The following is an 18,491-nucleotide window of genomic DNA, read 5'->3' on the forward strand; positions in this document are numbered from 1 at the left end:
TTTTCTAATCTGGGACGTTTCTGTCATCCTGTTCTACAGAAATTTATGGAAGCTAACAGGTATGTGTCAGTTGGCTTTGGCAGGCATTTTGCTTGACACTAGCTGACATTGAAGATCTAGAAGGAAAGAGAAATTAGGATTTCTGTCCAAATATTATGCTGCCCCTTGTTTGTTTACCTTTTGTCTTCTGCAGTGTTAGTATATCTCTGTGTAAGCAAATTGGATCGATTCCTATATGCATCGGTTAAATTTGTCCTCAATTTAATCAAGATTATATTTCAAAGTATGAAGAAATACTTTAAGGTACATGCCATGAGACCTCCTATACTGTTTTATTCAAATACCTCCTTAACTATCTTCTGCGTTTATATTGCAATTAGCAGACAATCATCCTGTCACTGCATTCTGCTCTGCTGACATTCCCCCTCTTAAATCTGCCAAAGGGCTGAATTCCTTGGAAGTAAGTGGTTTCTGAAAAGCAGGCACCCCCCTGGGAGTCCTTGTGGTCAAAGTGTATGGAACTATTTCAAACACCTGTGGCAACTTTAATCCCTTATGCTAATAAATTAAGCACAGCAGACATGGAAGTTATCCACACCTAAGTCTGAGAACCAGTAAACTCCGTTGGGTGACTGTCACAGGAAGTTAACTTGTTCTTGCAGATTTAGTTGCTTTTGTGAAGTTTTGATCCTAGCTACCCCAGTATGAATTTGGAATGCTGCTCTTAATATGCTACTTATGCTGTTACCTAGATCAGAATGCTTCTTCTTTAAACAAAATAGTGTGTACTGGTATCTAAGACCACAGTCCTGTACAAATGCAGGACAGCTCTGTCAATAAGCCTTTCAAATGATTCCATAATAGTTCTTACCTGGTGTCTAATGACAGGCCGAAAAAAGTCTTTCTGAAAGCAGAAATGTCTGTAGCCCCTTAATCCAATATGATGCCCAGTTATCCTAATGATTTCAAACAAGTATTTCTATAAGGCACAGCAGTTAACTTTCACAAGTGATGAAGAAGACGAACATGGCATCACAGACATATTCCTCTGTAGTACCTTAAATTTACAGTTCCCATTCAAGATTGCAACTGGTGCTCAGAAAAACCTTTTCCTCATCATAATATAATTGGAAATGCAGACACTTAGAGTGAAGATTTATGAGTGATATGTATTTAAAAATACATCTGGAGAAATTAAACCCACTCCACCTTCTATTTTCAGCTGCTTTTTGTTCTTTAGGTCCTTCATGCTTGATCTTTGTTTTATATCTCAGCTTTCCACAGTAGATAAAGCAGGACCCGGCTGGTCTAGTGTGTACCTTCCAGATAAAGCCCAGGATCTTCCAGCTCTGCAGTGAGAGATGCTTCCTTAGCTCTTACGCTGAGGCCTCTCTGCAGGGCTGTGGCACTGGAAACAGACTTTATGTAGGTATAATTGTAATTATATCTCAGTCTCTTGCAGGATTGCAGTGTTGTGCAAAAGGGCCTTAGAGTAGATGAGAATCAGATCTAAGATGTCATACAGCTCCTCGTGTAACAGCATACGGATTAAGTCTTTTTATGCTGGCCAAATCTTCACCAACTCTGCAGTATGCTACAATCCAGCAGTGTTCCCCTCTTTCCTCAAGGTCCTTGATTTCTGCATTTCTTTTTGAATCTTTACGTGTTTGGTGAAGCCCTTTACATTGAAAACCATGTTCATCTGAGACACTAGCTTACAGGGATTTCAAAAACTTTATTTATTTATTTATTTTAAGTCAGAAGCTTGCTTTTGATCCTAGGGAGAACACATCCTGAAGAGCTCTGCAGAATTGTACGGTGTGGAGGAAGAGTTTATATTCATATGAGGCTTTGCAATAATCCATGGGCTTACCTGCGGGAGGTGTGCAGCTACTTGTGAAATTCTATTTAGTGGTGCTTTACAGAAGAAACATAATTTGTGTTTTGCAGAAGACTGCGTATATTTCTGTGGTGGAATTGTGCTCTTCATTTTCTTTTAATTCATTTAGTATAGTTAAAATTTGCACCTCATTTGTTTAGTTTTTACTTCAAAGCCAATTTAGAGCAAACTGCAAGTTGTTCCCTTGTACAAATGATATATAACTGAAACAGCTGGAAAGAGCTTAATGCGGTTTTCACAGAAATATAAAACAAAATATTTCTTTTCTTTTCCAGAAGAAAACAATTTAAAAATCATGTAACCTTAAAGTTTTTTGTAGCTTTTGCCTAGTTGACCATTTTTTAGAATGAACAGATTTAAGATCAGTGACAAAGTGGTAAAATTGTGCCAGCCCTACCCTACTGATTCCAACACAGCTGTATGGTTTTGTAGCAAATGAGACTGGCCTTTCACGAGATTGCTTTAGAAATGAAGAAAGTCTGCACTTCTTATTGTAACACACTGAATCTTCAGAGTCTAGCTGACGTGTTCCCCAGTTTAGCCACATTTTCTGATAAACCATTTGTACTTTGCAGGTGAAAAACCCTATCAGTGTGATTTTAAGGACTGTGAACGAAGATTTTCTCGTTCAGACCAACTCAAACGGCACCAAAGACGACACACAGGTTTGTTGGCAATGCACTTCTACTCTTCAGAGTTCACCTTTATATGTGAATTGTGATCCAAAAAGTATACTTGAAATTTCTATTTTCCTGATGTTGTATCTGCTCATGCACAATGCCAGCAGTGACAAATTCTTAAAATTAGCTTTAGGAAGGGGGTGCAACTGTTCTTGTTGTTGGCATTTCTGCCGTGGTTGTATATGCAAGCTTTTTGTCCTGCCACCATCTTTTTGAAGCAGCTTTCTAAATGAAACTCCTTGCTCTATATGGTATCCCCAGTATAGGAAATGCACTATTTTAAAAACAGTTCTGCAAGAAAGAATTGCCAATGAGTAATCTGATAAATGCTACTGTTGATATTCTGATATTTGTTTAGCAATGCTAATATGTGAATCCTGCATGTGCGTAACCTAAAAGGGTGGTGGAATTACTGTGCACTTGCACGTGGAAAGCAGAAGGGAGAAGGAAAAGCCGCATCAGCTAAAAGTACCTAATTCAGCAAGACACTTAAGCTTGGATTTGAGCCTTTGAATTCTGCCAGCTAAAGAAGAATTCTAGGAGTATCAAGGAGAGAAATGTTGAAGATCTGGCTGTCTGGATTGTGCTGGAGTGCAGCTGGCCAAAAATAACCTGGAAAGTGTATAGCAGCTGTTAACATACTTTTGAGAAGGCAACAGCAGTCATGAACAGGTCTGGGTCCTAGCTAGACTTTGTGAGCCTTCTTTGTCAATCATTTACTGGGTGGAATATTCTAAGACAGCCCAAACTATTTTTGAGTTCATTTTAAATTCAGCAATTTGATTTTTGCTCATACACTATTTTCTGGAAATATCAAGACAGCCCGCTTCAGGATTTCTGGAGTTCTTGGAGGCCTAGATTAACAGGGGAGACAGCTGTTCTCAAAATCACAGAAAACAAGATGACAATGACTCTGGCCTCCTGTTTGGAAGTTGAACCATGAGGGCACCCTGCATGGGACATGAGGAGGGGTTTTAGAATACTCCTCTGATTGAGCTGCAGCAAGAAATTGTGTTTGGGTCTCCTGTATCTCAGGGAATTGTCTCACAATTGGTTTACTCAAGTTCTGTGGAGAATTTCTGCCTACTACTTTTACTAAAGATGTTCTATCCCACTGAAATGATATTTAGAGAGGAAGTTTCTCTGAAAGCTGGTGGTAAAAATACTTTGTTGGGATGATATGCTTTTAGCAACTGCATACTAGAACCTTTGTGTTAAGCAGTCTCAGAGACTTACGTGTAGTGTGTGAAGTAAGTAGCAGAAGTATAAAGTTAAGCCTGCTGAGAGTGTATAAAAATATACATACCTCTGTGCTGCTATTTTTCTCATGCCATGTCTGCTCATACATGATGGCAGGAGTGTCAAGCCATAGGATCAGAATTAATGGAAGTTTGCAGATCCTCCTTATTCCAACAGTATAAGTGGGTGTTTATTTATGCTGGTGCTGTTTGGATGCTTCAGACCCAGACATTGGAAGAGGGGTTACAAAGGGACTGTGTGTGGCAGCCTGATTAATACTTTCTGTAATGTGTAGGCATGAAGCTGGGGGGAGCACTTAGAGTAACTAGTAGAAAAAAATCCCAGATTTGTGAAAATACAGAAATAGCTGATGTCATCCACCCTTCCAAAAAGTGTTGGGATATAAGAATAGATTTTTTTTTTCTCTATTCAGGTGTGAAACCCTTCCAGTGTAAAACCTGTCAGAGAAAGTTCTCCAGATCTGATCATCTGAAGACTCATACCAGGACTCATACAGGTAAAACAAGTGCGTAAACTTTTATTCACATTTATATTTCATTATTTATTAACTTTAAAACAATGTTGTTGTAATTTACATGATTAGAAAGTCTCTTAACCAGGGATTAAATATTCAGAACATCAGAAATCATTTCAGAGTATGCTGATTAACCAGTGTGTCTACATTCCCTAAATATCATAGTCACTTTTCACAATGGGCTTTAGGTGATTTTTGAAACTATGCTTTCCTTTGTCATGTTTAAGGAAATTTCAGCTTGCTAAAATATATTTTGTCAGCTATAGTGAAACGAACATTATGGTCTCAGCCCACAAATGTCAACTTGATCTATTGCCTTCACTGAAAAAACCTACAGGACAGAAACTTCAATTCTAGCTTCAGCTGAAGGTCTGTAATCTAAAGTATTCATGCCTACTCATGCTTCTCCTAAGTGTCAGTTGAGCCTAATGCAGGATAGCACGGCAAAGCTCTTGCTGTTGCTGCTTGTACTGTAATCTCTCCAGAAGATAAAAGGAGTGCCTTTTGCAAACTCACACTGACAGATGCTGAAGTAAAAGCTTACTCAAATATTCAAGGACCTTTTTGTAGAAACTATGATATTTCACATAAATACAGGGGAAAAAATAGCAGGCATTTTAGTCTACTTTGTCCTCACATAAATGTAAACACCATTAAGAGGCAACTTCAGCAACCTCTATATTTTAGTTTTAAGTTTTAGAATTATTCTTATGAAGTGGCATTTTATGTTCCCTTCCACTACATATGCCATATTTTTATGAAGTGATTGTTTACCAAGTGCTTTGACATGTTACTAGATGTCACAGTGTTTTCTACACCGGGGCTAACCTTTTCAAATTCAGTCTCTCTGCTGGTGGACAAGGAGCCAGAAAATCCTATTTTGTTCTGCTAAGGATTCTTTCTTCTTTTCTGGACCATAAAAAATACCTATTAAAGACTTTCAAGTATAAAAAAGAAATTTTAATAAAGAGAATGATTCACAAGAATAACGGCATTTTCTGTGGCACCGGCCAGATAAATGCTTCAAGCAGTGATGATATCTGCACTTGCAATCTATAAATGGCAAAGGGCATGGCCGTGTTACTGCGTTCTCCCTGTCATTTCACGCTGAGCTGCAGGATCCGGTTCTGGTTCTGGTGCATGTGTATGAAGCAAGATATTTTCATAATCACCAAGACGTAACATTCTGGTAGAGACAAAATGGCAAGTGGCTGCCACATGTTAGCAAATTAGGAAAAACTATATTCTCCTTCGCATTTCACTGCTAACTGATCTGATAATTCATGGAAAGACTCCATGATCTCCTGACTTCAGTAATTTTTTACCCCAGATCAGCTAAATCAGTGAATAATTACTCTCTTTTTTTCTAGTGAAACTAATCTCCCTGTTCTAGTTCTTCCTTGCTCCACGTGATCCAAGCCCACCCTGCCCTCGTTGCTGAAAGCAGCCTCACTTGAGCGCTAGTTACCTCATAGCACAGACCTTGGCCTGGGCTCGCTGCCTGCCACTGGCTCAGGTTCTGTGGGGGCTCTGCAGCTCAGCTGCCTGCTGCTGTGACGATGCTCCTGTCGGCAATGTTGGATTTTTCATGCTCCTTTAGCCGTTAAATATACATATCCTGAGAGGAATGAGCACGAGTGATATTTGGGGATTTTTCATGTCCATCCTGCCCTGTGGTTTCATTCCTCCTTGATTCCTCTTTCTATTTTGTCCCCTAAATTTTGCAAGAAAACACTTAGCTCAGTTTAACTTGTTCCATGTTAAATCTTCATGAAGGGAAGTGCAGATAACTTTCATCTCTTGTGGCTTATTTGTAAATCAACTGTTAAACTATTTGGTAAGCTACAAATTCAGGGCCTCTTGTCTATTTTTAGCAATTGAAATGTTATTTCTGATGTCTGTACAGTGAAACTATGTAAGATAATCTGTGCCCAGCACAGAATTAACAGATTGTTGCCCCCTGTCATGAGTGGACAATTGGAATTGCTTGTGAAACAGCAAAACTCTTTGCTGCTTTTATTGTGGTAGTTCAGTGAAAAATTGGCCAGTAATACATAGCTCGCATCAGTTCACAGGATGGTTTTGTTAATGCTGCTGAGATGAAAGAAGACCACTTTATACAATCTGTGATTTTTATCAGTAGCTCTGACCAGATCAGCTTCGTCCCATACTGTTTTATGCACTCATGTGAGATGGTTGATGCTTTTGGCAGCATGTATGTTAAGTGGATAAAGTAGATTTTAAGTCAATTTCCCTGCTTTATATAATCTGTTTATTGCGTGGGATTTTGCAAACAGAAATACACAGCATTTATGCCAATGCCAGATTTGCTTTTGCCTGAATTTGGATGTTTGTGAAATGTACAAAGTGTGAGGCAAAGAAGAAAAGAAGATGGTTGGGTGACCTCGTACCACCCCAGTGTGTCCTGAGTTGGAGAGTACGAGGTGTATAGACAGCATGGAAGAGCCCAGAGCTGAACCTACTGTAAAATACTGCATCTATCTGGGGCAGTGGAGGGGAAGAAAATGCAAGTCTAAAAGAAACACGAGTCAGTGGGCACTGCTCTGAGCTAATGAAAGCATTCCGTCAGCATTCCTGCGGCATCAGACACACAGCCTGAAATTCCTCTTAAATATTGTAGAAAATAGACAGACCAGATTAAACTGTAAAGAGGTGATGGCATTTATTGTTAAAATCGTATCTGCTTTGTTTGGGGTCATTTTTAGTGAATTATTATTATACCTGTGAGAATGTTAGAAAAATACTGAATATTGGGGCCTTTAAAACATCCCATAGATGTGAATCTACTTTATTTAGACAGTAGTGGGAAACTTTCAGTCTGGCTCGGCAAACTTCATGTTGACTGCTGTTGCTTCTGCCATATTCCTTTACACTCACCAGTTTCAAGGAACTCTGGGCAAAACTCATTGAACTTGCAGGAAAAACTCTCCCTGACTTGAGGTCAAGCTCTAAGCAGTCACTGACAATTCTCACAGTGACTAACAGTACGTCTGCACCACAGTCAGAGGTGCAATTGAAGCTTGTGTGAATGCCAGAGTGAATTCTAAACCAATTCGTCCAAGAACTGAGAGTAGCATAAACATGGCAATGGGGTGTTCAGTAAAGTCCTGTCTTCAGGAACGATCCACTGCAAAATGCTCTACATCACGTGGAAAGGCTGTTGGTAAACATCAGCTGGGGGAGATGTAAGAAAGCACTGAGTGCTGATGTGAGCAGTAATTGAGGGCACTCCCACATCCTCTCAGCATGGCCCAGGATGCCTCTCCTCCTGCCAGGAGATCTGCCTAGCTCCTCACAGCCCCACAGAAAGAAAAGAAATATCAGTGTCCCAAGCAAGCTGTATACCCAGTTAATAACAGGGTGTTTCGTTAACAGGTGAAAAGCCTTTCAGTTGCCGGTGGCCCAGCTGTCAAAAAAAATTTGCCAGGTCTGATGAATTAGTTCGTCATCACAACATGCACCAGAGGAACATGACTAAACTGCAGTTGGCCCTTTAGACAGTTCAAACAAGTGAATAAACCAGATGGGACACTATGAGCTACTGCAAACTTTATCAGCCATCTTCGATCACCTCTGTCAGAAAGCTGCAGCTGTCTTCGCATCCCATTTGACACAAGTTAACTAAACCGTAGGATTCTGCTCAGCTTTGTCTTCCATTTGGACTTACAAAATTTCTTATCCAAAAAGTTCAGAAGATTTTTATTTGTAATTTTGCTAAAAAGTGAGCAAGATTGCCGCAGTTTCAAGATTACTCTAACCTATGCTTACCTTCCATGGGTGTTTCCAGTTTTCTGTTTTTATTTTCGCTTGAACTTTTCTAGGTACATTTTATTCTACCTTTTTAAGTCCAGCAGCAGGCAGGGTGATTAGTCCCTGTTGCAGGTAAGCTTTATGCTTACTACTTTTGTGCATATCCTGAAGTTTCCAAATGCTAGTACAGTTATCCTCACCAGATGAGACAGAACAATCAACTGAGATACTTTCGGTAAGCTTTGTACTCGTACTGCCAAAGGGCAAGCTTTTAAAGTTGGAAGCAATGCTTCTGAATTTCACAAATCAAACCTTTTTTTAAAGAAATTATTTCTATAGCAGCTAAAGCTAGATGAACCAGAACCTCTGTACAGAAAATAAGAATCTTACCATTAAGTTAACTTGTTTTTTAAATAATCACATAATTGATCCCTCCAAACTGTTTCGTTTGTCAAATAACTCTCTTTCCCTCCACGCCCCCCCCCCCTCCCCTTTTAATGTATTGGTTTAAATTTATTCCATCATGCGATGCATAGATCTCCTTTACACAAAAGTGATTCCAATCATTGTAGACATTTGGGATTTGTTTACAATGTAAAGCCACACTGGTTATGTGGCTAGCAAGCTGTATAAACTTAAAACTGAACTTTTAATGGGGCTGGTCCAGGATCTCCATTAACAGATTACTCTTAAGATAAGTAACTTAAAAAGACTCTTTGTCAAGTATATGTGAAAAAGACATTATTAGCGTAAGGAAATATATTGTTTCAGGGTTTTGGGAGGAGGGGTTTATTATTTACTTTTAATTGCTTGAAATTGTGTGTATATATATATCTGATAATGTATTGCTCTTAGACATCTAAAATTAGAAAGTGTATAAATATTAGATGCATCACTGTTCTGATGTTGTTGCTGTTACAAACTATTGATAACACTAAGAATGTAACCTGCATTTTTCACTGAGCTTTCAATTAAAGCCCATTCAAAGAGAAACAAATGAGAGTCCAGCAGATGTCTTGTTTCATGTCTGGTATTAAATTTCAAATGCCCTGTCCAATAGTATCCATTTTTTTTTTTGTATATAAAGGTACCACCAGCACTGATGACCACTAGTTAACCTGTCCAGGTCTTGACCACAATTTATCCATCTCACTTGGGAATCATACTGGCAGCAGAAAACAGTGTCAAGTTTCATATTGTGCTATAACACAGTTGCTTCAATCGTTCGTCTTCTTACAAAAATATTCCTTTTCTTTAGATCTATAAGATTTGTATAAAGACTTTATAGCATAGTACAATCCAGTTTATAAATAGAAGTATTGGCCTTCTGTAGAACTGTGCTGAAACCATAAGCACAGATAACTTCTTAGATTACGATGTCATACGGTGACTTTTAAGTAAAAGTTAACTTAGAGTTGAGGTGGCTTAAATCAGTTCAGCAGGTTGAAAAAGACAGTCTTTCGTAGATGATGAAGTGTGAAAATGAAGATAAAAAAAAATTATTGTTTCTTTGTCATACTGCCTGCTTTTCTTTGGAAGTAAGTACAGCCTGCCTGAGTGCCCTTTGACCTTGCAAAATATTTGTATCTCTTTAGCAAAAATCTTTAATGTATCTTGCCAAGCTTTTTTCTCTAATGTACACAATGGAGTTCTATGATGGGTTGAGCTTTCTCTCTTAAAGTGCAGCTGCATCGTCAAGAAAACTCAACAGTTAATTCTTCAAGTCCTCTTTTTCGCTTGGGTATTGCATCACTGTTAATTACTGTTGGGGTACTGTGACTCATTTGTATCAGTCAACTTTATCTTTTGCTGCCAAAAGACAGCATCTCTCTGGAGAAACTCATAACAAGCGTGGCAAACATCAAATATTTGGAGTGAATGGTGTATATAAAACTGCTCAGAATTAAAAAATAAAGCAACTCCTCCTGCTTTCTTGAGAGAAAAGTTCAGTCGTAAAAACAATGTCTTCTGATTTACCCAGCAATGTTCTGCAACTACAAAACAATGTTTTTCAGCCTGCACCCAAAATAGAGAGCTGTCAGAAATGTTTATACTAAAAGCCAAAAAAAGAAAAATCAACCTCCAGTTGTGCCTGCATTAGTCAAACATAAATAAAACTATCTTTTGTGAAATATAACCAAAACTCCACTGCAGCACGGGCCAGACTTCCAATGACCTGTGAATAAGTACATCCATAGTTTTGCTGCTTGGTGAATAGCATGCCAAATAATAACGGTAGATGGCTACAAAAATGAAGTATGGGGTGATGAGTGATGGAGTATGTCCTCTGGTTTTTGCTGTCGCCCCTTTTTCAATGAAAGTACTTACTGCTACTCTACTGTTTGATGCTCATTATGTCCTCCAACACTCCAAGTACAGTGAAGACAAAGGTAAATGTTTACGTGATTTTTTTATTGTTATTCCTAGTCATTTTACAGTCTTTGTTGTGAGAGGCATTTTATGTCTCTCCCTCTCATTTCCCTGTTTCCAAGATTCTATCAGCAAGGTAAGCCACTTTTATTGAAGTGCTGTACTACATGAATTTCTCAGAAGCAGCCCCCAGATGCTGGTTTTTGCAGCATGCAATTCCTCATTTTGCAGCAAGAAGAAACTGCTCAGCAGGCCAGGTTTCTGTGAGCTTGACCTCCGTATGAAAGACAAGGGGGCTGCACTTCATTATGTCTTACAAGTATCCTTAACTCTCTGGAAAATTTTCAATTCCACAATTAATTAAAAAAATCTTTTATGCCTCTGGCCTGTGTTCTTAAACTGCAAATAGTGACTGATGCTATTTTGGCTGATGGTTAATGTCTTACTGTGACTGACATACTTTTCCTGTTCTGTAGCTTCCCTCACCCCCAGAATACAGAATGTTAGTGGCATAGGTAACACGTGTACTTTTTCTTGTCACTTCATGATGTACAGTATGTGTTGGGTAGGAAAGGGACATTATCTCTTTTCTCTCTGATGTTGTCAGCTGAGATTCAAGGATTCCCTTGCACTGATTTTTTTTCAAGGTAGGTGAATCCAGCCAAGTGTCCCTTCTGCTTGATAAACACCTGAGACCTAACATGCGTAAACTGTAGCCACATGGCCGTACTTCTGGTGCACATCAGATTCTTTAGGGCACAGACTGTGTTGGCCAAGCAGGAGGTACAGAGGCATTATCTGGCTGCAATTAGGCAACCGACAAGAAGGCAGTCCTATCCTCCGGACATTCCTGTAAGGGAAATGGGGGACTAGCAGAGAAGTAGCTCTTTGTTTCTCTCTCCGTGGTGGGTTAGGCAACTCGTTCATTTTAGATGCCATTCCAACCAGACCTATCTGTTTCAGGATGTCAGTAGGATTCATTTCACTGCCCCAGCAACCAACCTTAGAGCAACTGAGAACAGGTCCTGAAGATGAAGGTGGGTGCTTTAAATGAGTGTTTCTTCCTCCTTCCCCTTCTCCAAACAGGCACTGAGAAAACCCTATCATGCACAGTGTTTTCCAATCACCAGTGTGACCTGACAGCAAATCCAGTACGGTAAGCACGCTGCTCCCTGCACCATGTCCAAAAGTGCGACAAGGCTTTGGGATGGACCAAGGGGCCTGGAGATGTGTGCAGCTCTGCACCTCGGAGCTGCCAGTATCTGGCATGAGGAGGGTACATGAAGGCAACCACGTGGCAGAGGTGTGCTGCCAGAGGATGTGCAAAGGTTGTGCTGCTTGGTGCTGCTTGAGCCCTGTTGGTACCTTCCCCTTGGCGAATGTAGTGGCAGGGAGAATCACTCGGCTTTTGAGCTGGAGAATTCCTCCTCACTTCAGGAAAATGCCCCCCTCCCCCAATTAACAAAAAAGTAATTAAAGGCAGTGTATGCAGTTCAGAATGGCAGTAGTGGATGAGAAAGGCCAGCTGCAATATTTGGGAAGATCCAATAAAAGATTCATGAGGATCCTTTTAGCTATTGGAAGTCCTGATGACACGAAGGAGCCTAGTGAAAATGAAGACCTGGTCACAAGAGCAATGAGTTTAAAAAAAAAAACAAAAACAAAAAAACCCAAACCCAAATCCCACCCCCACTGACACCATTCTAAAAATTAGACAATTAAGAGTAAAACCAGGAATGTAGCCAGAACTATTCCACCTCAAATAATAAACACAAGGATAAGTTGCCAAGTGAGGTCAAAGAAGCAAATGGTAAAAGTGAGTTTAAGAGACAGCTAGACACTTTTATGGGGAGAGAGGGGATTGAAGGATACAGTGACAAAACCGGGGGTAGAGTTGAGATAAACTCGGAGGACAGGCACGGTGGGCCAATAGCCTCAGAGAGCTCTGAGCCCCTGGTGCTCAGCAGAGGAGCCGAGTGGCTACTGGCATTCTGGGGAGACTTTCCAGGGCTGTCAGCAGGGTCCTGTGTGGGACAAAGGGAAACTGTCGGAACAGTTTCTGAACAGACAGGAAACTGTCAGAACATCTTCCTGAAAGGAAGATGAGCCTGGCAGGTAGAAATGGGTGAGCTCTCAGGTGCACTGGTTCTAACTGCTGCCCTTGGTTTCACTGGTGAGGTGCCCCGACACACTTGCTGAAAAGCAGATTTTTGAAGAACTTCTACCCAAACAGCTTGTCTTCTACCAAGTTACCAGCATAGAGCACGCAGACATCAAAAAAACAAAAACTTTTTTTTTTTTCCGTTTTTCATGAGAGACTATTTGTAATATAGGAAAGAACAGGGTTGGCTAGAATATGATTTAAATGAAGCAAAGACAAAATACACAGAGATTATGTTCTTCTCTGCTTGTACTAAGCTTTGCGTACTTTGATGTTGTCAGCACAGCCTGCGTTGATTCCCATAAAAAATACTGGCAGAACTTCCGTGGCTTCAAATAGCAGCATGATGAAACCTGGTTTTATGTGCTCAGTTTGGCCATCAACTGGGTGATCTTTAGTCCCTTCCAACTCAAACCATCTGTGCACTGATAAACACATTTGGCTCTACCAGCACAGTGAGGTTCTTAAATAATGGTGGTGAGGTGACCAAGACCGTCATGGCCAATGGAAATAAGTCAGAGCATCCAGTAAAGGAAGTGTGGTTTTCCATATAGATTGAAATCCAACCAGACATGCCAGCTTTGAGACCTCAAAGAGCTCTGACCGTTGAGCATGATCTGAAAGGTGGCATTCTTCTAGAAGCCACATGTAACACAGGCAGGTCTTGGGCTGGCAACTGTAGGAACACAGGAAGACGCTGCCCCAAAGAGGCTGCAAGCCATAGGTAAGGTGTTAAAATTCAAGTGTTTAAAGGCACTGAAAATCTTGAATGAGAAAGTACAGGCCAAGGCAGGGCTTTTTTTTAATCCTGATGACTAAATGCATATACCACAGGTGTAAATATAATTTAATAGCATCACTGTTTTTTTATGTGAAACAGGGTACTTATGTTCTGAGGAACTCTTGCAGAGACAAGATCTTAAGCTGCAAAAATAAGCTGAGCAGTAATGGCAAGCCCTGTCAGATCATCCTGGCTTGAATGGCTAGATACATCTAATATAAAACTAGGTGCCTTTCCCCAGCATCAAAAAAGCCCTTTTGGTGCAAGAGGATTTAAAAAACCACACAGGGTACGCCTTTAGTATGGTGGTGCAGGAGAGAAATATACGTATTTATTTTCAGGCCATTTCTTTTTATGGCTCATTCACATCTGAGTCATGCCCCAGAACTCCCATTTATTTGAATGAAATGTTGAAAAACATAACTGAAAAAAAATGTAACTTCATTGCCCAGAAAAAATCCTGCCCGAGAGTTGTGTGTCCTTGTGCATGCGCTCTACTAGTACAATAATCACATCTGCTTAATGTTCCTTCTTGGGAAGGTCTCTGACATTTTTAACCATATCACTGTGGTTTTTATGTTAAGTTATGGGCCTAGCGACACAGCAAAGGTACATTGTAAAGGCAAATAAAGAGGTTTTTATCTACTGTGTGCTAAGAAAGTCAGCTCAACAAAGAACTATAGACTAGAAAGCTTTTTCACTTTCAGACACTAGGTGGCTTGTCCTAGAAGGTTTGCTTGCTTGTACGACAGCTACATTTCTGGGAACGCAGGATGGCCAAGCCACCCGCTGCAGCTGCAGGAATTTCCTAAGTTGCAACAGAAGGTTACCATGCTTGCAAAGCAGCACTCAGAGCTGCAGAATATCATGTCATACAACTCAAAATGTATTGCAGCAGCCTACATATGTTATTATTACAGCATGTATCCAAGTGGACCGGGGTAGCTATCGAGAATCACTGAGTTTTTAAAATCTGGTTGCTGTTTGCCTCTGGTATTGCCTGGGGTCTTCTTCAAAGGCCAAGATCCTACTGTCCTTGAGGTTACCCAGAATGAGGCTTCATGCTCTGAAGAGGTGTTCACTGTAAATCACTCACTGCTCATTACCTCGGAAGTGTGGAGATGTGTGTTTCTTTCTGTTATTGGAAGGAAGAATTAACAGAGAATCAAAGAAAGGAAAGACCACAAGGCAGCAGAATTTGAATTGCCTGCCACAGATATTGCCCTGGTGAAAGCCCACTGGACTGCTTGAAATATGGATCTCAAATTAGTGCTTGCACTGCTGTGGAATGAATGAAACTTTCTAGCGACTGAGCTGCTTCCTCCGCCTGCTCGGAGCTGCAGGGCTTCAGCACGGCTTGCTGCAGGCTTCCCCTTTATGAAGGCAGTCTATGGAGGATGAACTGCAGTTTGCAATACTGAAGGTCATCACGCAGGACAAACAACCTAACGACAGTCCAATATTTCTTAGCTGTGTAAATTCCTGGTGTCTGCTTCAGGCAGAATCCAAACACTTGTGTCAATTCTGTACCATGCCCCAGACTGCCAAAAAACATTAATATAAGCATATTTATCTGGGCTGCAGTGTGTTACAAGAATTCATTAGGACAATATGTGATATGGTGCTGAAACAGAAGGCTGGGTTTCTCTGGCCAGAGATGAGGAAGTCTAGTCCCTGCTGAACTTTTACTACTGATAAAGACAATGTCTGCTGGCAGCATTCATTTTTTACTAGGCCATCTGCATCTAGTCAAGGATAACTTGACTTTCTGAAAAAGCCATTCATCAGAATCAACCCTGTACAACTTTCTCTTGATGAGTAAAGCAACACAAAGAAAGACCAAGATGGTTAATAAACTTCTTTGGGAGCAAAAGGTCAATGCTGGTGTAAACAAAGCAGTGTCATAGTACTATACAGAAGCATTGAAGTTTCCTGTGTGTTTATATGGCCGATGCCCCATTTCTTTTTTATCAGTATTTGTTATCATTTATTTTGCTCTGCTTTAGCTGATCTATAAATCTTTATAACAGTGTTCTTTATTTTCTTAATTTTGTCATCTCTCTTATCGGCTTTTATCACCTGTTTGTGTCCAGTATGTTTGCTACTCTCTGCCTCTTGATTGCTGCTCACGATTGGTTTTGTTAACCCTTGAGTTCTCACCCAGCTCACACAGGCCTAGCAGTTCAGCCTTTCAGAAGCTCACTTTTTTTCTGAAGCTGAATCAAACGCCAAAGACATTCCCATTGTATATTTTACAAATCACTATGTATACTAGAGGCAAAAAATTAACCCATGCCCTGAAGAGGAAATATTCCTGGCCCCACATGGTAGAGCCCAACACAGAGACTAGGCAGTAGCTGTGCATTTTTTCACTTCAGGACTTTACCGCTGTACTTCAGATCCATATTGGAGAGTCCTGGACTTGCACCCTGTGGGAGCTAACGGGCTGCTCATCCTGCCCTCCCGCTCTTTGGCTTTCATGCTTAGTGGCTGCGCATGTGGAGACGCTGGTCTGAAGCCCCCAGGCTTCCGTCATGTAAATCTCTGATCGTCCAACCATACATTTTAGTATGAGCCTAGGCTAAATTAAAGGTGGTCAGCTAGCAGGAGAATATTTCATAGCTACACTGACAAACATGAAGCACCTGATACCTTGATAATGTTATTTAGCTATTCAGTGATATTTGATTTAAAGCGGCAACTTTTAAAACCTCATATACAGATAGATAGGGTATATTTGCTTAGAGAACAAATATTTTCTTCAGCATTTCAGAGAGAGCTAAAATTCCTCATGAAAGAATGTCAACTAAAAAAGAGAAAGTGATTTTTTTTTTTTCTTGCTGAAGACTCTCTGTAGTTCACCTATTTGATTTGTTAGTGTTATTTTGTTTCAAGTAATTACATTACAAAAACCTTTGTACAGGCTAGATACCCAAAATCATATTAAAAAAATTGGACTGACCAAACCCAATTCTGGGGGGACAGCCTCAGCAAAAAGTACACTGTTCTTTTTAAGTGTTTACATCTTGAAATGTTTTGTTTAATAGAGACTTATGCAATGTAATTTCTAATGGCAACAGAGTATTTATTGGAACTGGGTTCTGTAGGGAAACAAAAAACACTAAAGATTGAATTTCCCAATTAACTATGAATTTTGAGTCCAGCCAGTTAAAACATTAATCTCCCTTGTTAATAAATGCAGTATAATGCAATACTCTAGAATCAACCTCTGCTGAATTTGCAGTCTTAAATTCTTACTTAGAAAACAGGAAAAACTCCCATGCTCCTGAAGTTCATAGGAAAAGAACGTCTACCTGACTAAAAATTGCCGGATTAGGTTCAGAAAACACTGGTTATTCCAAATGTAGTATCTCAGTTATTTCAAAGGAATATGTAGAGGATGCTCTGGCACATTGATATCAAGACTTCAGTAAGGCCTATGTACTGGGATTGTGTTCTGTATAGCATATAGTTCAGCTGCATTCCAGTGTGTCTCCTGAGGCTGCTTTTTTGTTTGTTTGTTTGGGTTTTGTTTGTTTGTTTTTAAACTTCCTCTCTCTGCCTGGAATTAGTATTTAATGTAAGAAGACAGGGCTGAGCTAACTATGAGACTTAACTGAAATACTGGCTCAAAATGTGAACTCATTTTAGGAGCAATGTAGTGAATAGTCATGAAATGTATTACATTTTTTTAGTCAGGGGAAATTTTGTCATTGTGTGTTGTTTAACTTGGCCATTTTCTGGAAATAGCTAAGTACATTCCTGGCTCTTTTTACAGAGATCAATCTTTAAAAGGCAGGGTTGTTGTTGTACGTTTTAAATGTTTTTATTCAGACTTATACTACACTTGGAAAAAAATCAAAAGTAACCCAGCTAGATTTTTCAATTGTCTTTTAAAATCTAAGATTACTATGATTCAATTTTTAAATTTTTCTCTTGGATACCAGTGCATTTAAAATTCTGACCTTTTTGTGAAAGCATCAGTAACTGTTGAGAACAATTTTGCCTTCTAGTGGAAATGCTGCATTTCTGTACACTGTGCAGATTGCTTGAGCTGATTGGCATGAAATTTAATTTGCGTTAATCAGCCACAGGCAAGGGCAAAATGAAAAGACTGTGACCCACGAGGGTAGGATTTTAGGGTTATTTACAAAATTATGCATCTGAGTAGCATGGAAAAGCAATGGCTAATGTAGGGTATGTTCTGTCTGATTCATGAAGTGAATCACCCTAATCCAACCTGGTTGTCAGAAGAATTCAGGCTGCGTTCCTTGACTGCGAGGCCCTTCAGCTGTGATTTGACAAAGAACATAGGGTGTGATAGTAAGGGAGAAATTGCCACAGTGTATAAAAATTAAAACATTCCAACCTGAGCAGGTGTACGTGGCTCAGCTCCCAACACCCACCTAACTAACCACCAGTGGTAACACTGCACTGAGTAAAGCCCAAACGAGCGCAGTCCTGAGGGGCTCGGCTACCTCTGCACACTGTTGGCTGTGGCACCTGTTAACTTTGACCAAGCAGCGACTAAAAGTTCCCCTCCTGCGTACTGCAGTCTGTTATTGGGTGGGAATTGAGCACTTCGGGGATTCTGAAAAAGGTGTCTTTGAGAACATGGTTTTGGCTTACATGAGAGAGCAATTGAAATCAGAGTTTGAAGCCTCCTTGTGCAGGAAGGGCTGCAGAAATGTTATGTCTGTGAAAGACTGGGCCTCCAGCCTTTCTGCTCAAAAAAACCAAAACACACAAGATGGTTAATTTATCCTTGAAGTTTTCCATCATGTCCCAGTGCTAAATCCAGGCAGGTAGAAGTACGTGCCTGACTTAACTATCCCCTGAGAACTTTTTCAGCCACACTTGGTTTCATTTCTCTACTTTCCTTTACTTAGAATCTGTACCAGTCACAGAATCTGAAACAAGTGCTGGCTGAAGAGTGTTTTAAAGATACAGAATGTAATTAGGCACTGCCAAAATTATATATACCTTTATTTCCAGCTGAGCTCTGTGAACATTTAATATAGCTAAACATTATGATGATTGTTTATTGCATATGA

General features: G+C 40.0%; 1 protein-coding gene across 16 annotated transcripts in view; it reads left to right on the plus strand.

The window, feature by feature from the left end:
• The window catches only part of WT1 (WT1 transcription factor), a 181,055-nt gene that overhangs the window by 78,178 nt on the left and 84,386 nt on the right, over positions 1-18,491 (plus strand). For 9 of the 16 annotated variants that reach the window (XM_080594775.1, XM_080594774.1, XM_080594776.1 and 6 more), the window contains 3 exons: positions 2,476-2,565; positions 4,253-4,345; positions 7,751-9,122. In XM_080594775.1, coding sequence (XP_080450901.1) covers positions 2,476-2,565; positions 4,253-4,345; positions 7,751-7,872 — 305 coding nt within the window. In that variant the 3' untranslated portion in view covers positions 7,873-9,122. The other 7 variants (XM_080594783.1, XM_080594782.1, XM_080594787.1 and 4 more) reach the window with 7 other exon arrangements.

This window comes from Anser brachyrhynchus (genome assembly GCF_964034855.1).
Source record: "Anser brachyrhynchus genome assembly, chromosome: 5".
NCBI lineage: Eukaryota > Metazoa > Chordata > Aves > Anseriformes > Anatidae > Anser > Anser brachyrhynchus.